Raw genomic sequence first — 21,117 nt, 5'->3', positions numbered from 1 at the left:
ATAGAGGAGTTCATGGTTGACTCAATGACAGCAAGGTGCCCACATCCTGTGGCTGCAACACAACCCCAAATCATCACACCTCCACCACCGTGCTTGACATTTGGTTTGAGGTGTTTGTGCTGATATGCTTGACAGTTGGTATGAGGTGTTTGTGCTGATATGCTGTGTTTGGTTCTTGCCAAACATGGGACTGTGCATTATGACCAAGCATATCCACTTTGGTCGTGTCTATCAAAAGTACATTGTTCCAGATGTCTTGGAGTTTGTTCAGATGCAACTTTGCAAACCTTAGTCGTAATGCCATGTTCTTTTAAGAGAGAAGATGCTTTCTTCTGGCAACCCTTCCAAACAAACCATACTGTTTTCATCTTCTTCTAGTTGCACTGTTGTGAAATATAAAAATGACCAAGTGAGGCCTGTAAAGTCTGATATTTAGGTCTTGGTTTTTTTCTTGATGTTTTTTTTGCAGTTTTTCTGAGCATTGCTGCTAAATTACGTCCTTTTCTCTCTCTGAGTGATGCAGAGAAACTGATACACGTTCATACGCTTTCAAATCTGGTATGCTTTTATATCTAGTATGCCTGATTACTCTAATGGTATTTGATCTCTCTATATCAAACAATGTATTGTATACAATACAATGTATTCTAGTATCTGCTATTCAGAACTTGGCAGCCAAACTGCTTACTAGGACCCGAAAGAGAAAGCACATTACACCGTAGTAGTCTTTAAACTGGCTGCCTGTCAGTTTCCATATTTAAAATAATCTTACTTGTTTTAAAAGAACTTCGTGATCTTACCCCAGTATATAAGTCTCACTGTGCATTACCCAATGTAGCCCCTCAGGTCCTCCAGCATGAATCTGCTGATAGTTCTGACATGCAGGACACAAAATGCTTGTAGAGGCAGCTTGACAGATCATCAAATTGTTGAAGGGCTAACACAGAGAGACAGACAAGCACCCATTCTCAAAATCACGCCCAATTTAGAATCTCTAGTTAACCTAACTCATGCATGTTTTGGAACAAGAGCACCTGGACAGAACCCACTAAAGCACAGGGAGAACACGTAAAATCCACACAGAGAGCCCCAAGCCTGGATTTGAACCCAGAAACTTGTTTTATTAAACTGTGTTATGTCTAATTAACAGCTTATCACTCATATGTGAAGCACTTTAAACTGCAGCAACATCCTTGAAAGGTGCTTCATAAATAAAGCTATGACTAATTTAATTGATTGTACAATTGTGTTGAAAAGTAAATCTTTCCTGTTTATTAATAAAATAATTTCATCTATAAATTCGAGTCTGAAATAGTTCAAAAGTAGAAATGAATGTAGGTATAAATAGCTAAAGTTCTTTCATCCTAAAATGATTGTATCATCTTCAAATATCTGCAAAAATCGCAAGAAGACAATTCTATGCCCCATTTCACGTAGAAAGTCATGCATTCTGTCCTCTACATTTGCAATTTAAAATCCAAAACAATTTAATATTTGCACAGAAGAGTTTGAGTGGACAATGAGCAATTCACAACCTTTTCAAAGATTCTGAGTTTTTGAAATCCTACAGGAAAGGTGGAGATCAAGGCCAGTGACGCAGCAGTTTCGACACACACTTGAACACAATTAGTTGAATTGCAGCTGCCATATTGCCCCTGTATTAAAAATGTATGGAAGAGAAAAATACTACTGAGGATAATTTAGCTAGATCGAGCACTGGTGGCTTATCAGTTTGAATAAATGGAGTTTTGTGAGTTTTGAGATGTATCGCACACTGTGCTAAATAAAAGATCTGGGTAGCGACTTTTATTGCCTCCTACGGTCTGTGTTTAACAATGTTCTGGATCTGCTATATCCAGTCTGATCTGATCTGCGTCTGTTGCTACATAAATAAACAACCAGTGCAAAGACACAATATCGTTGTTGATGACACAAAAAGGGAAAGAGAAGATAGATGGGGAACTAACGCACAACAATAACAGTACAATGCAGTAGAGAAAACATCTGACTTAACAGCATTCTACCAAAACAATACTGCCTCCAAATAAACCGTGGAAAACAACAGAAGGCACAAGCCGCATATGTTGATCACAGATTACTCATTATCCCACAAGCACTATTCATGTCTGGGTCTTGAGTTACAAACTGCACAATGGCCTCTGCACTCCTCTGGGAATCCAGAAGGCCTTGGATCATATTCACCCCATTTCTTTACTGGCACAGTCCAAGGAGACCAACACATATTTAACCACATGTGAGGCAAATCTCCTCCTTTGTTGTTCTTGTTCTGTCTTTAAGCCATTCCCTGTTATTTGTGTGACAGATGTGTGACCTTCAATTACGCTCAAATCACAAATCAGTTGGCCGTGGGTTTTCTTTTCTACATTAAAAAAAAATAAAAAAAATAAACAGACACAATGTCTACTCAGCAAATTTAAACAGTCTTCCTTTTTTCAGATTTTTAAATCCAAACAAAGAAGTAAGTTGTGACTAAAAGGTTTATTAGAAACAGAGACTGGAGCAGATGGACATAAAATCCTTGCCTCCTCCTGATTCTCTGCCGACAGCAAGATTACATAGAGTTCTTTGGGAAATCTGGTTTCAATGCACTGCTTCCTGTGAAGGCAGGAAATAACCATCATTTCTGCAGGTAATTAACAAAGAAGCGGTGTGACCATTGACCGACGAGCGCCTCCAGAGTCTTGCCTCCAACTCTGCTAATTCAATTAGAGACTGAAAGGGCAAAGTGGGGAAGTGGGGCACCGAGGAAGCGTGAAAGGGCACAAAGTTAGGAGTAGAGTGTGGAGGATGTGTGCACAGGCATGTAAGACGGAGTATTTCCATGGAACACAACTACCAGGCATCCTAGCAGACAAGTAAAGACAGCGTACTCTGATAGAGCGTTGGCAAGGTGCTACAGGGGTTGAAGATTGAGATATTTAACACACAGCTGAAACATGTCCTCCTCTGCCTGCCTCAGGTGATGTTTCTCTGCATTTTAGTGAGGCTGCAGCTCAGTTACAGCGGCACTCATCAATCTTTGCTGCTCTTGAAATGTCCTTTAATGACTTAGTACCAGAAAATCTCAGAAAATGAGTCCAACTAGAAACAAAGAGTACATAGTTTTAATTAGATTTTTTTTTTGTCCCTAGGAAGCAGAATTATTATCACTACTGATTATTCAAATATACTTACTATGTTTGATATGTTTACAAACAATGCATTGGACAACATGATTTTTTTTAAAGTTTTGTTCAAGTAAATCTGTTTTGGCCTCACCAACTATTAAGGGAAGTACTGATCTCTTAATGCTCCACTTGCGAGGCACTGAGTTGGTAGAGTACAGCCAGTTAATCACTGTTGGTTTTTTTGGCCCCTAAAACTCTCCCCACTGTAACCTTGAAGGTGAAACGTAAAGGTGGCTTTGGTTTGTAAAATTAAAAAAAAAAACAGGCCCTGCATGTTTGAAAATAGTCTGCAGCTGCAGCTGACTGTTCTGTGTGAAGGGCACAGAGAGGACATTGTTGCTGCGGCCTTAAACTTGCAGCTGAGGTAGTCACAGAGCTGATTCAACATTTGACTGAATGAGAGAGCTGGCATGGATTATACTATATGGGACAACTGTCGCTCAGTTGGTGGAAAGGGTTGTGTGAGTATTTGCCCTTCAATCCCTGGCTCCTCTGTGTGCCAAGTGTCCTTGGGTGGAGGACTGAACCTAAAGTGGGACCTTTTTAGTGAGCAACTCTGCCATTTTTGTGGAACTGCAAACATTTTGTGTTTACCAGGCATGTTCACTGCCAGCTTTAGGACCAGAACACAGATGGAAAAACTCATATTTTTTACAGTATAAAAAACATGTTTCTGCTTCTCTAAAAAGAGACTACTTTGGTTGCAAAAATGTCTCCTTGTATGGAAGTCTTTGTGAAAACTACCTTGCTGCTGCTCATCATGTCTGGTTTAAAAAAAATGTCAATACATTTTGTCGATGCACAAAATGCTTGGCTCGAGGTTTCACAGTGGGACTTATGGGACTAATGGTTGGCTATGTGCACCTTTTAATTACAGTCAGCAGTCTATGGCTGTATTATATTATGATCCTTTAGTAAAAGAGGTTTTAGGAACTTGTTACTCTAGGTCTGCCTTTGATGTCTGGGCCTTGTCTCCCCAACTGAAAAACATAACATAGGGAGGAATGCTACGCAAAAGAGTGTTGAGCAGACAAGGACAAACCTCTTGTTTACATATCTCTACCTCTATACAGAGCACAGCAGCAGGGAAATACCAGGACATTTTCATATTTCGCCAAACAGCTGCAAGAAATCCTGGAAAATTATTAAGACAATGGGGGCATTGGGAGTCATTTATTTTAGTTTAAGAGCTAAGTTAAAGGGTTATTTAGTGACAGCTGTGTATGACCACATTAAAAACACATTTTCCATAAGCACTTAGGCGATCAGAACTGTGGCACTACAGGTAAAGTTATGATGACTGCCCAGAATCTAGCAATGGAGTAATGTCATTAAACTCACTTTGGAACAACACTGGGTGGCCCACCTGCACAACCAGCAAGATGTGACTGTTGTTACTTGATATTAATGAACTGAGACTGATCTCATAAGGGGAGAGGTCTTAGGCATTGCAAAAGTAAACTGAGACCTTAATACTGCATGTCTGATCAGTGATTTTTAACAGCTGCATGCCTGCAGTTGCTTCAAAGGCTGTCTCCCAAAAACTCTAATCTTAGATTAGAGAGATAAGAGAATATAAAAGAAATGGCTTTGCCTTCTGTGTCGTTGTCTAATTTATAATATCTAAAATCATTTATATGTACACCATTTATGTATATTTCCACACTAATTTATTTCAGCACATGAATGCGTTAATCAAGGATTGCAGGACTCAGAAATCTTATGTTATGTGATCTCTTTAACTAGTCACATAATATCTACACCACATTCATGCATAGGGGATGTTTACAGGGAATCAATTTGTTAAAAAATATCTATATATCAACAAAGGAATAGACACCCTGGACCTTTGACCCCGGGTGATTAAGTTAGTCTCATACTGGATATCTGAGGCCAAAATCTGTGTCAATATTTAGGTTAAATTATTATTGGCTTTTCATGAATCCATAACATAAACAGTTGTGATAAGGATCCCTTAAAAAGGTTAATAAAAACTTTGCCAATTACAATCTCATAAATAAAATTATCTAATTTATTTCCACTAGTCAAAATATATGTTGTTGCTGATATACTCATGATAATGACATGTGCACATTCAAACTATTTTTACAATAAATAGACGGATGAGAAACTAGAATTGATGCCATATTGAAAGAGTAAATACAAACAAATAAAGAGAGACTATCAATTACAAAGCTTGGTATAAATTATGAATTTAAAGTAATCACAAAAACCAAAATGTTTTCTTTGGCACTATGTCCCACATTATATGGCTGAAGGTTTGGCAGCTAACCCTCATTCTCTGTTTCTCATATAATTGCATGTGTGTTCCTGATATATGAATGTCTTCCGGTATTACTTTAGGATTTATCTTTAACTCTAAAAATGCTGTTCTGGCTGTGGGTGTCCTGTCTCCTTTGGGTCCTCTGTTGAATAAACAAAAGCTTAAAACCCAGAGCCTCAACCCATGAAGAAAGAGCCTGCGTCTGAAAAATTTAATGTCTGCCCATCTGTCCAATTCAGTACTTGAATACTTGAATAAACCTTCTGGCTGGGATAATGTCAGCTACTCTGTCACTGTGACTGATTATTTTAATGACTGACTCTATCCAGTGTCCCGTGCTGCTTTGGAAATGTTAATACATCTAAGAAAATTTCAGAAGGCATGAAAAAATAGAAAAGTATATGCAAACATCAACAAATTTACAGGCAACAACTGTAAGAACGGAGAGAGGAAGAAGGCACGTCTGGAACCTCCAAACCTCCAAAAGTCACAACTGCTTCTGTCATCATGACAGCGTTTTATGCAGAGGCTGAATTTTCCCCTGTAACCAAAGCTGAAACCAGACCCACAATGTCTCAGAGTACCCTCAAGCCCCACAGGACACAGTTACCCCAACTACTGACCCTGTCAGAGGTTTAGTGCCCTGAGTGGGAAAGCTGGAGCATTCCAGTCTAGTATTTGATTACCTCCAGAGATGACCTACAGTGAGATGTAAGAGTGCTGTAAAATTAATTGGCATGATATTCTCTCAAACCTGACCTTAAATGTGTCTAGCATGTGGTACTGAGCCCAGAAGGACACTGGCTTCAGGGAATAGGGTTGCTTTGAATTCACTTAATTTGTCCAAACATGCATGGATCTGTTTTATGTCTTGCCTGCACTGAAATATGCTAAGGATTATACTGAGCTAGTTAAAGAATGGGCTTACAGTATATTCAAGATACTGAGGGCCAAAAGTGGGTTTTTACTCTGAGAGCACTCATTCATGGCTTAATGCTTTCCACTAAAAAAGGAAGGACATGAATCTACAAAGAACCCACCAGATTTATCCTCAAAATAGACAGGTTTAAATTATGAAAGTACGTTACACAGTAAGGGTCTGTCAGACTTTATGAAGTGCCTTACTCAGGTCCTATATGTGACTGAAAGCTTTATTGATCTCTTCCCTAAAACCACTATAACTAAAATAAAGCTGTGGTCATATGGAGCTGTTACTCACTTCAAACTGCTGAGGCCGGCTCGGCTGGGACATGACAAAGTACTGGACGGCCAGGTTGATGTAAGCCGTGCGGTAAGAGCTGATCTTTTGGTGACCCTGAACCAGCTTATACAGCTCCAGGCACATGAGGCCTGCCACCGCGGCTGTCGTGGTGGCTATGGCAGGGATGATCCTTCCGGCAATGCGCTTACTCTGCAAAGGTGACAGTGGAACGTTCAGTTTCACATCGCAGTGTCATGTAGTGGCAAGAAAATATTTCAGTTATCTTCAGTCACTTTCAGTACAATCCTAACGTGATCCAACAAATATAAACTCGTGTTTTACAACATTTCACTGGTAGAAAGAAACTTAATTTGTTTACTCTGTTAGTTCTGAAGTACTAGAAGTTGTCTTTTATTTTAGTTACAGGTATGTTTACAAGTAATTTCATGGCTTATCAGTCAATTAAGACCTGTCCCCTTGTTACGTATGGACATATAAATCAGATATAACATCTGAAGTTGATTCAAAGTGCTGAATTTGTATTTTATAGCTTTTCACTTCAACGTTAATATGAGGCACTTTATTGCATTATTGTTGGGTCTTTACCTTACAATATAAAGCGCCTTGAGGCTACTGTTGTTGTGATTTGGCGCTGTATAAATAAAATTGAATTGAATAGAAAGAAAAATATACCAATCACAAATTTTAAAGGAAAACGTTATAATGTACAAGGTTGTACAAGAAACCAGATTAAACTTTGCCAGAAAATATCTAAAAGAACCTGCACAGTTCTGAAAAAAAAAAACATGGACATAAAGATGAACTTGTTCCAGAGTGATGGGAGGGCAAAAGTATAGAGAAGGAGAGAAACAGCTCATGATTCAGAGCATGCCACCTTATCTGTCACACATGATGGAGGCTAGGTTATTTCATGGGTAGGGATGGATGCCAGTGGATCCGGGCCACTATTGATGATTAATGATGTGACTGCTGACAGAAGCAGCAGGATGATTTCTGAAATGTACTGGTCTTTACTCTCTGCTCAGATTTAGTCACATTTTTCCAGAACTGAGTGGACAAAGCAACAAAAATTGTGTCTTGGTCCAACAAAACATGGACCTAGCTGTATATACATACATATATACAATATACTGATGATGTTGCATGATGAGTATTTTTACCTTTGACAGTTACAAATATATTAGAGTCTAGCCCTCATGTGGTCTTGCATTACTGATATACTGTATGTTTATTATGTACTGGTTAAATTGTGACTAAAGGAGAAGTTATTTCCAAAGAAGACGCAAAATGTGGAAATGTCTGATTACACAAGGCAAACTCTGTTTTGTCCCCCATCTCCTAGGGGTAACTCCCCCCCCATCCATGTTCATGTCTTGGCTGTGTATGTCACTGTGGCAGCTGGTACAAGGCCTGGCTCAGGTGTCACCTCCCAGGCGACAGGTAAAGTGCCGTGATTAGTTCTGCTCTGTGAACAATAGGTGAGGGGTCTGTTTTTGTGGCTTTAGGGCAGGTGTGTGCAGCACCTAGGAAAAACATGACCTACAGGGAGGGGGAGCAGTCGGCAGGTCTGTTTTGTCTCATTCGCCCCTCGGCTCAGCTTCATCTCTTAGATCTTTGTCCATATTTTTCTTTTATTTTTACTATGTATACATACAATTACTGACCTTGTGACGATCAGCTGCAGGGATGTCATAGTTTTCTGCTCTCAGGTTAGATGCAGCAACAATGTAGTCCATGTGGAAATTGCTGTCATCATCCTGTATGAGTAGGAACATTAAATATTTTTTAATTAAGATATAACACTATGAAGCTTAATACCCATGAACAGCAATTACATATAATGACAAAAAACAGAAGGGCAGCTTAACAGTATTAACAACATTATAAATTGCTAGTGGGACAGTTCAAAGCCACGTCCACGTCCAGTGACATACTCAGTGATGTCATTCTCTGTGCCCTCTTTGAGCTTTGCCTGCTTTGTTGTTATGTCGCTTCAGTCACTCTGATATATGACTTAGTACCCTGTCAGAAAGCAGTGGAAATCAGATTCCTGTTGTGATCGACGTGGCCAGTGAGGTCATGCCTCTGCTAGTGCGGCTCTACAAAAGCTAGGAGGTGACTGTCACTCCAGGTTTGCTTTAGGGGTTGTGAGGAAGCTCCAAGCTGGCAACCTGATGCCTTTGAAACCCTCCTACACACATTCCATCTATCCATAGCCTGACCAGGGCACAGAGGGATAAAGATGAAGAGAAGTGGGTTTGGGAGTCTTGTTCTTATTCAAGACAACATTTGATATTTAGCTGACTTACCTCATGCACCTTCATTAGAGCCTCTCTTGGTTGATTGCATGTGTTATCAGAATCTCATTTAAAGTCATTTACCTTCTCTAAATTCTTTTAATAACAATCTCTATCACTCAGCAGCGGCATCTTGACCTGCTTTTACCTTTTGTTGAGCAACAGTATCTTATTCATGGGGTAATATGGTACAGCTACTTTGTGGGCAGAGTTTATTGTAAACTCGTTTAGAAAAGACTTTGTTATGCCCAGTGTCCAGATGTTGGCTATTACATTTATTACAGGATCCAGTCCTGTCCAACAGGACATGTCAGATGCTGAGGAAAAAAGTTCCAGTAGGGAGGAATAATTGAACAAATATAATGGCGCTATAAGGAAATGGCTCATTTACTGCAAAAAATTTTTATGCTTACAACTGTTAATTTTTATTTAAACAGATTTTGAGTTAATAGTTACACTAAGTCTTGGAGGATATAGATTTATAGTTGATTTAGAGCCTGTTCTTTTTTTTCCATTTATTTTATCATTTATTAATTAAGCTACTAACTGGAGTCAAAACTTGAAACTGGACCCAAGATGTTCTACTTTGTTTTTCAAGTTGGCCAATGCGCAGCAACACCAATGTTTGCTTAATTTTTTAACTTATCATGCATTTGTAGTTAAAGCTAAACTATTGAAATTATTTTTACCTGGCATTCAAAAGTTTACAAGTACAGAAAGACGAGAGGAAATGGAGAAAACAAATGGAACAAAGTGTATGGCTGGCATCTTAAACCATGAGGTTGCCTCATTTGAATGTGTTTTGTGGCCATGTTTCCCAGAGGATATCAAGGAAGAATATAGAGTGTTAGGGATACTGTCACTGGGAAAGTGCTGTCCTATTAAGAAAATCGCTTTACTCCAAGGTGTGACTGACTTTTAGGAAATACATTGGAAGGAAACGATTGCTTAGGGAACTGGGGATTATATCTAGTCTACACTCCTAAATAACTTTCTAGATTAGATGAACTTTTATGAATATTTACAATGCCAGCCAAGTGCAAAACGTAACTTAATGTCTAGAGTGACAATGTTTTATTAAGGGAAGTCTGCCTTCAGGAGTCTGTGTATGCTGTTTGACAGTCCGCAAACCAGTTCTCACATAAAAGTACACATTTTATATCTGAGTTGTCTGACTCAATAATCATTATATTGCTACAATTTTTGAAAGCAGGAGGGACAGTTTAAAAATATATAACTCTACCCTGCTAAAACCACTGTTGAATCAGCTCAGATCAAGATGTCACTATCTGCAGCTTCTCTGAAGTCTGAGGCAGAGGTGTCATTGTCCTATTGCCCTACCTTCTCAAAGTCGATAGGGTACATCTGAGCTGAGCTCTTCAGAGAGGGCGAGGCCAACTTTCCTTTCAACTCCTCAAGTCTGACCTTTTCTGTGGCAGAGAAAGAGAAAAATATGTAAAGATAAGACGTGCTGGAAGAAAGCGAGTTGGTAACAATAAAAAAAATTGAACTAACTGACCCGCATCATCGCATTCACGTGTTTTCTCCTCCTCCATCTCCTTGTCAGTAACATGAATCTTCACGGAGGACTTGGGAGTGAAAGCTGGCACACGGACATTTTCTAAGATTCCTCTGATGGAGGTCAAGTCCCTTGTCCCTTTGATCCCATAGATTTGCCCATACAGATTAGCTCCAGCCATCACGTACTCAATATGAGTAGTCTACAACACAACAATCACATAGTCTTGATGAAGAAGAAAATATAATGTTTTGGAAAATACATTTAACATTCTAGTTAAACACGGTCTATTACAGAAGCACTGCCATCATGGTGAAACTGTGGAAAGCAACGTATTATAAAAGGAGAATAGAGTCAGAACAATGTTAAAGTAATACCAATTACTTCCCTTAATGGAATATATAGCTGCAATAATTTCTCCAGTGTTCCCAAAAATGCGCATCTATATTGTGCATAGAGTGGCAGTGACTTCTACTTAGCAAACAAGCACAGTACAGTTCCATTATTTCACTTCTCTGCAATGCTGCTTTCAATTCACTGATAAGGAGAATAACATGAATTGAATGTGTCTAGAAAGCAGATTATTATCTCTCTTTTATTGCCCGTGTGTATCTGAGATAAGACTCAATTATATGGTCAGAGTGAGGAAGAGCCATTATCAGACAAGATAAAGAAGGAATGTGAGTGGTTATCAGTATACTGTGGTATGTTTTCTCATTACCATCTACTATGTATATGATTGCTACTGGATGAAGAACTGGACCAGACACTACTCACAATGCTAGGATCAAACGTCAGGGGGTGAGGGCATCTCTTGGATCCAGACCAGAACGGCAAGCCATGAGTGGTCTTCTAAACAGAGGCAGAAGAAAATCCCTTTATTGCAGCGAGTAACAGATGTAAAATCATTTCACTTTTATTCTTTAAAAACATTTATATAAATATAAGTGTAACTTGGTGAGTAAACCTATGACTGTCATGGTGAGATCTTTGCCTTACATATAATGAAGGTGACGCTATATTCCAAACAAAAACGCACAAGAAAACAGATTAGGTTTTACATTTTCAGCTTATATGATATTTAATGCATGACGACTCCAGTGCATTAGTGATTTACTGGATAAAGCCTGACAACTACTTTACTATTCTAACAAAGCAAGTCAACTACCTTCCTTTGGTGCAGTCACACTAATATTGTTATCAGCTGTGTGTTGACTACACAATTTGTATGTCTGATAAAGGAACAAAGGGACTTGAGAGCTTTGATGTTTCCAAATGGTCCATATGCCGAGAAAGAGAGAGTCTCCTACTGGTGGTGCCAGTTTTCACTGCAGGGGGGGCATTGTATAGCAGCCAAAAGGCACCAACAACATTGTCCTTTTCAGAAACAGGCATGTTGTTGGCCTTCTCTTCAGGGTCAGAGGGGGCCAAAACAGTGATTTGTCCTTAAAAAGAAGGATGACACTTTCATTTAAGACTTTTTGGGGCCTCCTAAGGTTCTTTGACCAATTGTTCTTTTTTCTTGTAGAGACTTAAGAATAAAGGTGACTTTAATAATGGAAATTTCTACTTGAAATCAACTTTGTTCTGGTTGTTAAGAAAAAGAGAGTTGAACCAAATAACTACATGGCCAAATTGATCAACAATTCAATTAATTGCTGTTAATTAAGCAGTTTAAGAGCTGAATATCATTTATCTCACTAATACAGCAAATTCTATGACAGGATACCTTTAAATCTCTTGTCATTTCATCTACACTCATTCAATAGTCATACATGTATACTGTCAGGTTATGTACCGATGAAGAGTGAGTTGTAAATTATTAAATAGTATTAAGCAGGGTTAGATCAGATGAGTGTAGAAACCCTTTTAAACATATAAATTGTGTGGTATAGAGAGATATGGTAGAAACTCAGTTTATTTTTCGCTATTTTGTTGTTATTTAGATAGTAAATGGTAAATGGCCTGCATTTATATAGCGCTTTTCTAGTCCCTAAGGACCCCAAAGCGCTTTACACTACATTCAGTCATCCACCCATTCACACACTGGTGATGGCAAACTACATTGTACATAGCTGCCCTGGGGCGCACTGACAGAGGCGAGGCTGCCAGATACTGGCACCACCGGGCCCTCTAACCACCATCAGGAGGCCCAAGGACACAACGACCAAGGCTGTCCGAGCCGGGGCTCGGACCGGCAACCTTCCGATTACAAGACGAACTGCCAACTCTAGAGCCACGATCGCCTTCAACTCTGGTCATGCACACTTATTTCAACTAAAATAAAACTGGTTTTTCCTTCTCACATAAATTCACCCCATCTCTTAGAGGAAAAATAAAATATAAATAAAAAATTGTATCAAAGCTTAAAGCACACACACTCACACACTGGCAAGCTACATTGTAGCCACAGCTGCCCTGGGGCGCACTGACAGAGGCGAGGCTGCCGGACACTGGCGCCACCGGGCCCTCTGACCACCACCAGTAGGCAAACACGGGGTTAGTATTTTGCCCAAGGATATTTGGCATGCAGCCAGGAGGCAGCCTGGGATTGAACCACCGACCTTCTGATTAGTGGCTGACCTGCTCTGCCACCTCAGCTACAGTCAGTGGATTACCTGACTGCTTTGTTTAAAATAAAGCAGTCAGTCAATCCACTTCTCTCACCCGTCACTTCTTGTATTTTTTTTTTTTTTTTTTCTTGTATTTTCTGCTTTTCCAACTTGAGATGCTGTGGCAACATAGAGCACAGTAGCCGTGCAGTCATCAGTGTTGCCCGTGTACCAGCTTTGGTCAGTTTAGCTTTTGACTTTTAACTGACATTAGCTTCCTTATCATAGTTCCCCCAGAAGGTCTGTGGTAAAAATTGACTTTCAACGAGAACAATAAAACTATAACTCTTTTTACGTAACTAGGACAAAGAGAAGTATGGAGGGGAAAAAAGAGAGAGAACCAAAGCCAAAACCACAAATGACGCAGAGTTTCTGTATCATGTGCTGTGATGATTAGACAAGAGAATATTTATATTTAATAATAAAAAAATGCCATACCAAAAGCTGCATTAATAAATATTAAAACATTGCAAAACACTGCTGGAGCTCTGTTAGAAAACAGCTTGTTAGTGTTCTAAGTCTTGGGTTAGTGAGGGTTTGTTTAGGTTGATACTGATCTGTGCACCCTCCTACACCAAAGGTATGACAGCAACATGTGACACCGCTCTGTCTGCACGTTTCAACAGACTAAAAACCCCTCAGAGACCCTCAAGAGACCCTGTTTATCAGTAGTGCTTTTCAGGTTTTCAGCAGGGCTAATGTTGCCATCTACTCTTGGGGAAATATGCTGCAGTACTCCATGAAGTGAAATGTGAAAAATGCAATTCCTATTGTTCAAATATCTCACTTTAGTGTTTCACTGTTTGGAATGCAAATATCTTACCTGCACAACAGTGCCCCTGTGTGTTCATGGAGACAAATTACACATGTTACATTTTTGGCACCAGGATAGTTGCTTTTTTACCTCATCGGGAGGGAAACAGTGCAGAAGCTGACGGATTTCGTTGTTAAACAGGGTCTCCCACTTGCAACGTGCCCAGCGCACACAGTCTTCCCAGGACTTTGGACGCTGTCCTCCAGCTTCCGTGTCATGCAGGCTGCTCCACACTCCTCCGAGAATCTCCAAGGCCTCAGTGTCACCAAGATCTAGAGTTCGCTTAATAAATGCCGTATCCCTGTGGAAAATAGAGCAGCAATAGTTGTATTCAGTGACAGAGCAAATAATAATAATAATAATCATTGGCTGAGCAGAAAGACAAAGCGCAGGCTATCGAAAGGTAATAATAATATGTTCGATGCATTCTGTGGGTTGAACCTTCACAATAAAAGATTCGATTTTTATTTGCAACATGACTTGGCTGAAAGTAAACTTTAAAAACAACACACGTGGCATACATGACCTGCAACGTCAACCTGACTAAAGCCTTACTGGAAACCCCCCAAAACTGTTTATACCTGTGTCACAGAAGAGAATGACTAAAAATCTTTTGAGTGTTGTCTCGAAAGTGACTCAAAGGGGGGATTTCTCTGAGTGTTTCGACTCATAGGCAGGAGAAGACAGTGTTGAGTAACTTTATCAGGTGCTGGTCAGTACAACTCTAAACCCACACATGGGTAGTTCTTGCGCCATTAATATGCGCTCGCTCAGGAAACAAAAAACATGCCTGAACAGGAACATGCATACTCATAGCTGTACACAGAACTGTATGGGTGTGGCATTAAAACAGCAGCAACAAAAAAAACCTCCTTTCCATAACCTCATGAACCATGACTTAATATTTGCTGGACTATGACATGTAGCTGATCTGTCTCATAAAAATGCCCAGAAAACTTTTCCAGGATTGCGCTAGAAGGAGGGCCGGGAAAAACTGGTTATCTTAGTAGACAAGCGCCCTTATCTCTAAAAAACTGTGCAATATGAAAAATTTGAATGGTTGTTTCAACTCACAAGCACCATTTTTGCTCTAGGCCCAGTTTTTGCTTCCATATAGAAACAAGAAAGAGAGTAAATGCTTTTACTGTCGTGGCAGATTAAGTTAATCTCACTAAAACAAACAGAGACAAATCTCAAAACATGGCTGGATTAGGATGGCTCCGAGCCTCAGTACTCAGACATAGTTTCGACCTGGAAGCTTAAATCTGCCTTTGATGACACTTCTGTGTGTTATAATTAGGTCAACGCATTATGTAAAGCTTGATACAGTGGTTATTAATTTTTAAAGATTAGCCATGTACTTAAATCTCACAATTAAAATCCAGCAGATTCACTGATTCATCCATTTCACATCATATAGCACTCTTTCCTGTCATCTAATCTCTTTTTTAAAATTTGATGGATGGTTCCTAAACTACAAAGCCTCTAATTATCAAAGAATGCATCTATTATTAGTAGAAAACTGCTGTGGATTATACATTACAGAGAGGAGACTTGGCAAGACAGACTGTTTATGTAATTTCTTACAAGGGCTTTACTGCTGAAAGCCAACCAAATGTTTTCCTGTTAATAAAACTAAATAACGAGCTTGAACCACTTCATTAGCTGTTTTGTAGGTGCGCTGGAATGCTTTGTAAGAAAGTGGAAAAGCATCGTAAAATGACCACGCTAAGTAACACCAGACTGGTGAAGACACCGTCTCGCTTTTGGCGCCAACACAGGAAAATCGCACGAGGATGGTATCATCGTATCTTACCTCAAGAAGAAATTTACATTTTCAGGTGTCTGTTTGAACAGTCCTTCAAACTGGTCCCTCGCCCACTGAAACAATTACAAGACCAGATTAGTGAAAAAAGAATTAATAACACAATAAAAAAGACTTTCTTTTGCAGAGCACTGTGCAAAAGAAAGTCTGCAGTCATTTCAAATGTTTTGGTCATTGTTATGTTTAAGAGCTAATATGAATTTTAACAGCATTACCTCAGCAGGTCTTGGGTGGAGTCTGCATTGCACTAATTTTGGTGATACCCTGATTTTATCTAGCACTAGTGACACTTTTTAATATCACACAGAACAATCCCAGTTCTTTGTGCTAATTACTAAACTATATACCAATAATACATACCGTAGTGACTATTGTATTCACTGGTCATCTGGTATTAGATGCAATAAATTCCCGTTACAACAAAAGTGAACACAAAGTTGAACAACTTGATTTTATACCTGCAATGTGTGCTCAATGCGGTGGGGGAAGTTCTTGAGAGTACACAGCGGGATAGCATTGCTAGAACTTGATTTAGCCGGTCCATAAGACTCCGTCAGGTGAGGAACCACCACCAGGGTGTGACCTTTGGTCCCTAGAGTGCCCCCCTCCAGCATTGGCTTCTGGTGTTGCACACAGCGTCCATCGAGATAGACCCCTGACCATCAGAAACAGTGGGTTAAAGCTTAGAAATGTACATGTACAGTCCTTATACTTACTGTAAATATAAACTGTGAATGTTTTTATATCATTTCTATAGACTGCAAAATAATTTTTATACTTGACATCTTATATGTAGACTGAAATACTGTATATAGGCTATAATAACATTTGTATAATTCGTTATTTTTACACCAATACCTCATTTTTTAAATACCCATGCCCCATATTTTTACATCTCTTTTCTTATTCATAATTAGTCTTCTTTTGCACACCATGGGTATGTGGGTATGTCCCGAACCTATGGCGATATTAACAATAAAGATGACTTAAGTGTCCTCACTGGCTTCCACGTTGTCAAGGGCTGCAGCCACTCCATCGAGGCCCATGAAGAAGCAGTAGTCGTATACTCCTTCACTGTCAGCATCAAGGCGATTCTGGTGCGCTGTGATTCTCATCTGTGGGTTTATGTCACACGCAGCTCTGGCTGCAACTTTTGATTTAGGTTTCTGCCAATTGACAAACGCACAAAAATGGAAAAGTTAGTCTGTGACATAACGTATGTGAACAAGAAAATGTATTAAAAACAAAATGATAATAAAGAGCTAATCAATTCAAGATGAATATCTAGCTTTGTTTTGATAGAGCCGCTTAGGAAACTAACTAAAACAAGCCATCTCAGGCTGTAATAATACCTTCATCACAAGCCTCTCCTGTAAGTAAAGCCCTGTTAACTTGCAGAGATGTGCTATGATACTTTTTTACATTTTTCACTACAGAATTGTGATACAATATACTGTGTGGCTTCTCACCCCGACATCATGAGTCCTGAACAGGAATTGGCGGTTCAAGTTGGATCTTTCTATTGAGTCCATGTCTGTTATGGTGATGTGTCCATCATCTCCTGCACCAAGCCCCATAAGGGCAAAGTTTTTAAGAAGCTCACAGCCGATAGCACCAGCTCCAACCTTGAAAGTAACAGGAAAAAAATGAAATTGTCAGATGTGTTTTACAATGTTGCAGAAAGTCATTCATCTGTTGTTGCTCATCACTACATAGAGATTAGGCATTCAGTAGCTCCTGTACTTCCTGATGTCTTGCAGACTTTGCGACAAAGATAAAAGAAATGCATACACTGTCTCCCTTAAAAATGTTAACCCAGCACAAAATCATACTTTTAAAGGAAACAGGGAAAGTGCCAAGTACTGTTAAAGAGCCCCTTTACAAAGATGCCAGGAAATGCCACCTGAATCACAGCTTTTTCCTGAATGTGCCATCATTTACACCAGACAAGATCAAAGAAAAACACACATGGAGTTTCTGCATTACAGTGCAGAGTGTGCCCTCTGTTGGACAAATGTCAAATCAGTCCTCACCAGGAAATACTTCTGCCGTTGAAGCTTCTCCTGGAACGCGGAGCCAAACACAGCAATCTGTCCATCATACCTTGTGCCGTTCTATGAAAAGGAAAAGAGACAGATTAAATGCGCCTTAATGCTGTTCATATCAGTCAAATGGAGAGCTTGTTTGATAGCCCGGGAATCTATATTTTAAAGGTATACCATCGCAAATGAGCATTCTGTCGGCTGATCCTCAGGCAGGCACTCCAGTGCATCAAAATATAGCCACTGCTGAAGAGGTGTGAATTTCCTACTGCATGCCTGCAGGAATATTACAAAAGACACACAATACTTGGTCAACTCAGCTAAATACAAATGTTATTTATTATACAGTGTAAACAGTGATAGTTTATGATGAGTGAACCCCCCCTCCCCCCTCCCAAAAGATGAACATTTTCAGGCATTTTCTTCAGACCTCACCTTAATGACTTCCTGAGCAGCCAAGCCTCCTATGAAAGCATTGATGGGAGCCAAATCGCCCTGGGCTGTGTACGACAGGCTTTGTACTGTGACCTCATCTAGCTCTTCCAGTTGTGCGACTTCATTTAGCTCTCTCACTATGGTTAGCAGGTAATCCGCATCGGACTGTAGAAGCACCAACAAGTGAGTGGAAACAGTCCTGTAAAGTGCTTTAATGGTTAAACTACAACACCGTAGCTGGATTTACAGACCTGGGACCAGAGACCAGGGAGTCGCTTTTCTTTCTTCACAAAGCTATGGAGTGCTTGGAAAGCCAAGTGCAGGGTCTGATGCCGAGATATTTTTCCATAGTCGTTCATTACCAGCAGATCATGGTCCTGTAAAGCCTCACTCAGTGGTTTCTGCAATTAAAATGAGATTGTTTCATTAACAATGGATTTATTGTTTAAAAGCTAAAGTAGAAACAAAACGCTTGCACCTACAAAATTTAGCAGGACTGGCTGTTTAGCCTCATTCACCACTCCACCCCGTTCATACTCAGAAAAGGCTGAAGTGTCACCAATGCTGAAGGAATACGGGCCTAATGATTGAGATGACAAATGACAAAGGTTTTTATGGTAAATTGAAATTAAAAAAGTTAAAAGTAAATTTAATGAAAAATAATACAAACCCAATGCTGAAAATATAAAAATATAATGACTGCAGATGATAAAGAAGAAAAAGAAAAAATCTCTAATTGCATCAGATTTTTAGAGTAGTGATCGTCATAGAGGTTAAAAATGTCATGAAAAGAAAACTTGAGGAAAGAAATTGCCAACACTGACCCCGGACTTTAATTCCCACGGGGGCCATATTGTTTAGTTCTGTCATGCCTTGCACTTCAGAAAAAATAACGTTATCACCATCTGAGAGTCCGTGCTTCTGGTCATCTGTGCAGATCACCACTCCAGGATTATCCTAAAATAAAGACATGCTAACTGTCAATTCTTAAGCCTGTTAAGTAAACCTATTTGCAACACTTTGTTAGTCATTAAAATGGTCAGAGTTTGAAAGCATATCTTGGATTCACTTAGGGTTCCTCTCATACGATCTGTTATATACATTACACAGAAATAAATGAAGTACCAGGATTTCAAAATGTATGGCTGGATCTGCAATTTAGCTTTAGCACAAAATAAAATGGAAAGTTTTACCTTAGAAATAGATTGTATCATCACTGATGCAGGCATCTCTCCATCCCGGTCCAAGACCTCAAATTTCTCCCCAAAGTCACAGAACAGCTGACTGCAATTGAGAGTTTTCTCTTGATTGTTCCATAATGTTGATTTAGTACATGTTCCAGAGTTTATCTTACCCACAGAGCCCCTTGGTGTCTGCTACAATGAACTTAATTCCATGTGAATGACACAGCTCCCCAAAACGCTTCTGATCCTCCAATGAGGAGTCAGTGAGGACCACTACCTGTAAAAACATAGCACCCCTACTCAGAAAGGTGTTTTTTGCTTGATGTGCACTGTGATTTGGCCTTGATGAATTGAATATTAATTTAATGAAGGGCAGAAAGTTTCTTGGTTCCAGAAATTTAAAAAAAATATTATTTTAACCTTAGTGGACATCAGCACAGTATTGTTGGGAAAAAGATTAAAATACCTGATATTGCAGAAGAAGGTTTTCATCTAGTGGTCCAGTATATTGTTCCACAACCACATGCGGGTTTAAAACTGCCAACTGTTGTACCGAGCATGCAGCCCGGTTCTGACCAAGATGAGACTCCTTCAGGAAAAACTGTTGGGAACAATTAAAATTGAAGACAAAACAATCTCAACCCAAGGTCCACCTGCTGTATTACGTTTGACCATCCATCCATCCATCTATCCATCCATTCTCTTCCACTCATCCCCCCATGACTCTGAATTGTATCAATGAAAGAAAATAAATGAATTTGTTTGAATTTGTTGTTTTGCCTGTGTCAAGGCTCAAGAGTGAAAGAGAAATCTCAAAATGTATCAGGTGTTTCCCAGCGCATGATAAAGAAGGCGGGTGTCCTCAGTCGTGAAAGGAAAAGCAAAACTAAATGTGCACAATCATTTGATCACTTAACATTGAAATATTGAGGATTTATTTAATCATGGAATAATATCAGTGCCACAGTTTCATCCTAAAGTCTGATAACATTTGAAAAGAAAAACAGGTTTGAAAAAACAAAACTCCCATTACCAGGATCACAATCAGCTCGGTTTAGTAACCCTTCATCACACAGGCTTCCTAAAGTTTGTTGTATATTTATGTGTTTATGCAATCAGCTCAAACGCATCCCTCTTGGATACCTGAGATGACAGGTCGCTCCATGTTGTCATTCCTTCGTCCTGGACAGTGACATGTTTAACTCCGGACAGGACCACATTCTTGGCTATTTCTACTCCCAGACCTTTCATTCCTGCTATGAGGACCTTGGCTGAGCCCATTCGGTGCATCGCCTCGTGGCCCAGAACATAACTGTGCAGATTAAAGAACACACAGTGTCATAAGTCATTTAAAACAATTTAAATACCAGCAATCATTCATTTTTTTAGACGATACCGCCGGTCACTTTTTGGCAGGTGTGCACTTTTTGGCACAACATCGCTGGTACTTACAGTTGTCGGGAGTAGAATCCTTCATCGATTTCAGAGATTTCTGACATTTTGTAAAAGCAGTTGAAGGCAAATCTGAGAGAGCTTAGAGAAAGAACTGTCCAGTCAAAACCCGGAACTTAATGTAAACCGGTTGTGACAAAAAGAAAAAAACAAACGTAGCCGTTTTCAGGAAAGTATTTCAGTTTCGATTCAGTCTCTGCAAGGTCCCACTAACAAACGCTTTCTGTAACCACTAGAGGGCGA

At 39.6% G+C, this 21,117-nt stretch overlaps 1 protein-coding gene across 1 annotated transcript in view; it reads right to left on the bottom strand.

Annotated features, from left to right (window-relative positions):
• The window catches only part of uba7 (ubiquitin-like modifier activating enzyme 7), a 33,353-nt gene extending 12,279 nt beyond the window's left edge, over window positions 1-21,074 (bottom strand). The window contains exons 1-21 of the mRNA XM_085274467.1: window positions 20,875-21,074; window positions 20,566-20,734; window positions 19,889-20,023; window positions 19,593-19,699; window positions 19,432-19,522; window positions 19,063-19,195; window positions 18,721-18,818; window positions 18,490-18,639; window positions 18,239-18,403; window positions 17,981-18,079; window positions 17,795-17,875; window positions 17,231-17,386; window positions 16,762-16,927; window positions 16,220-16,416; window positions 15,753-15,817; window positions 14,027-14,237; window positions 11,288-11,362; window positions 10,511-10,712; window positions 10,333-10,421; window positions 8,359-8,451; window positions 6,692-6,883 (exon numbers count right to left, since the gene is read on the bottom strand). Of these exons, the coding sequence (XP_085130593.1) occupies window positions 6,692-6,883; window positions 8,359-8,451; window positions 10,333-10,421; window positions 10,511-10,712; window positions 11,288-11,362; window positions 14,027-14,237; window positions 15,753-15,817; window positions 16,220-16,416; window positions 16,762-16,927; window positions 17,231-17,386; window positions 17,795-17,875; window positions 17,981-18,079; window positions 18,239-18,403; window positions 18,490-18,639; window positions 18,721-18,818; window positions 19,063-19,195; window positions 19,432-19,522; window positions 19,593-19,699; window positions 19,889-20,023; window positions 20,566-20,734; window positions 20,875-20,921 (2,721 nt within the window). The 5' untranslated portion in view covers window positions 20,922-21,074. The remainder of the gene's footprint in view (window positions 1-6,691; window positions 6,884-8,358; window positions 8,452-10,332; window positions 10,422-10,510; window positions 10,713-11,287; window positions 11,363-14,026; window positions 14,238-15,752; window positions 15,818-16,219; window positions 16,417-16,761; window positions 16,928-17,230; window positions 17,387-17,794; window positions 17,876-17,980; window positions 18,080-18,238; window positions 18,404-18,489; window positions 18,640-18,720; window positions 18,819-19,062; window positions 19,196-19,431; window positions 19,523-19,592; window positions 19,700-19,888; window positions 20,024-20,565; window positions 20,735-20,874) is intronic.
• Between the last annotated feature and the right edge of the window lie 43 nt (window positions 21,075-21,117).

The sequence above is a fragment of the Mchenga conophoros genome, linkage group LG5 (assembly GCF_057382185.1).
Source record: "Mchenga conophoros isolate Kocher_MC1m ecotype Shallow Benthic linkage group LG5, M_conophoros_male_GT1.1, whole genome shotgun sequence".
Taxonomy (NCBI): domain Eukaryota; kingdom Metazoa; phylum Chordata; class Actinopteri; order Cichliformes; family Cichlidae; genus Mchenga; species Mchenga conophoros.
This window is presented reverse-complemented; position numbering and strand designations above follow the sequence as displayed.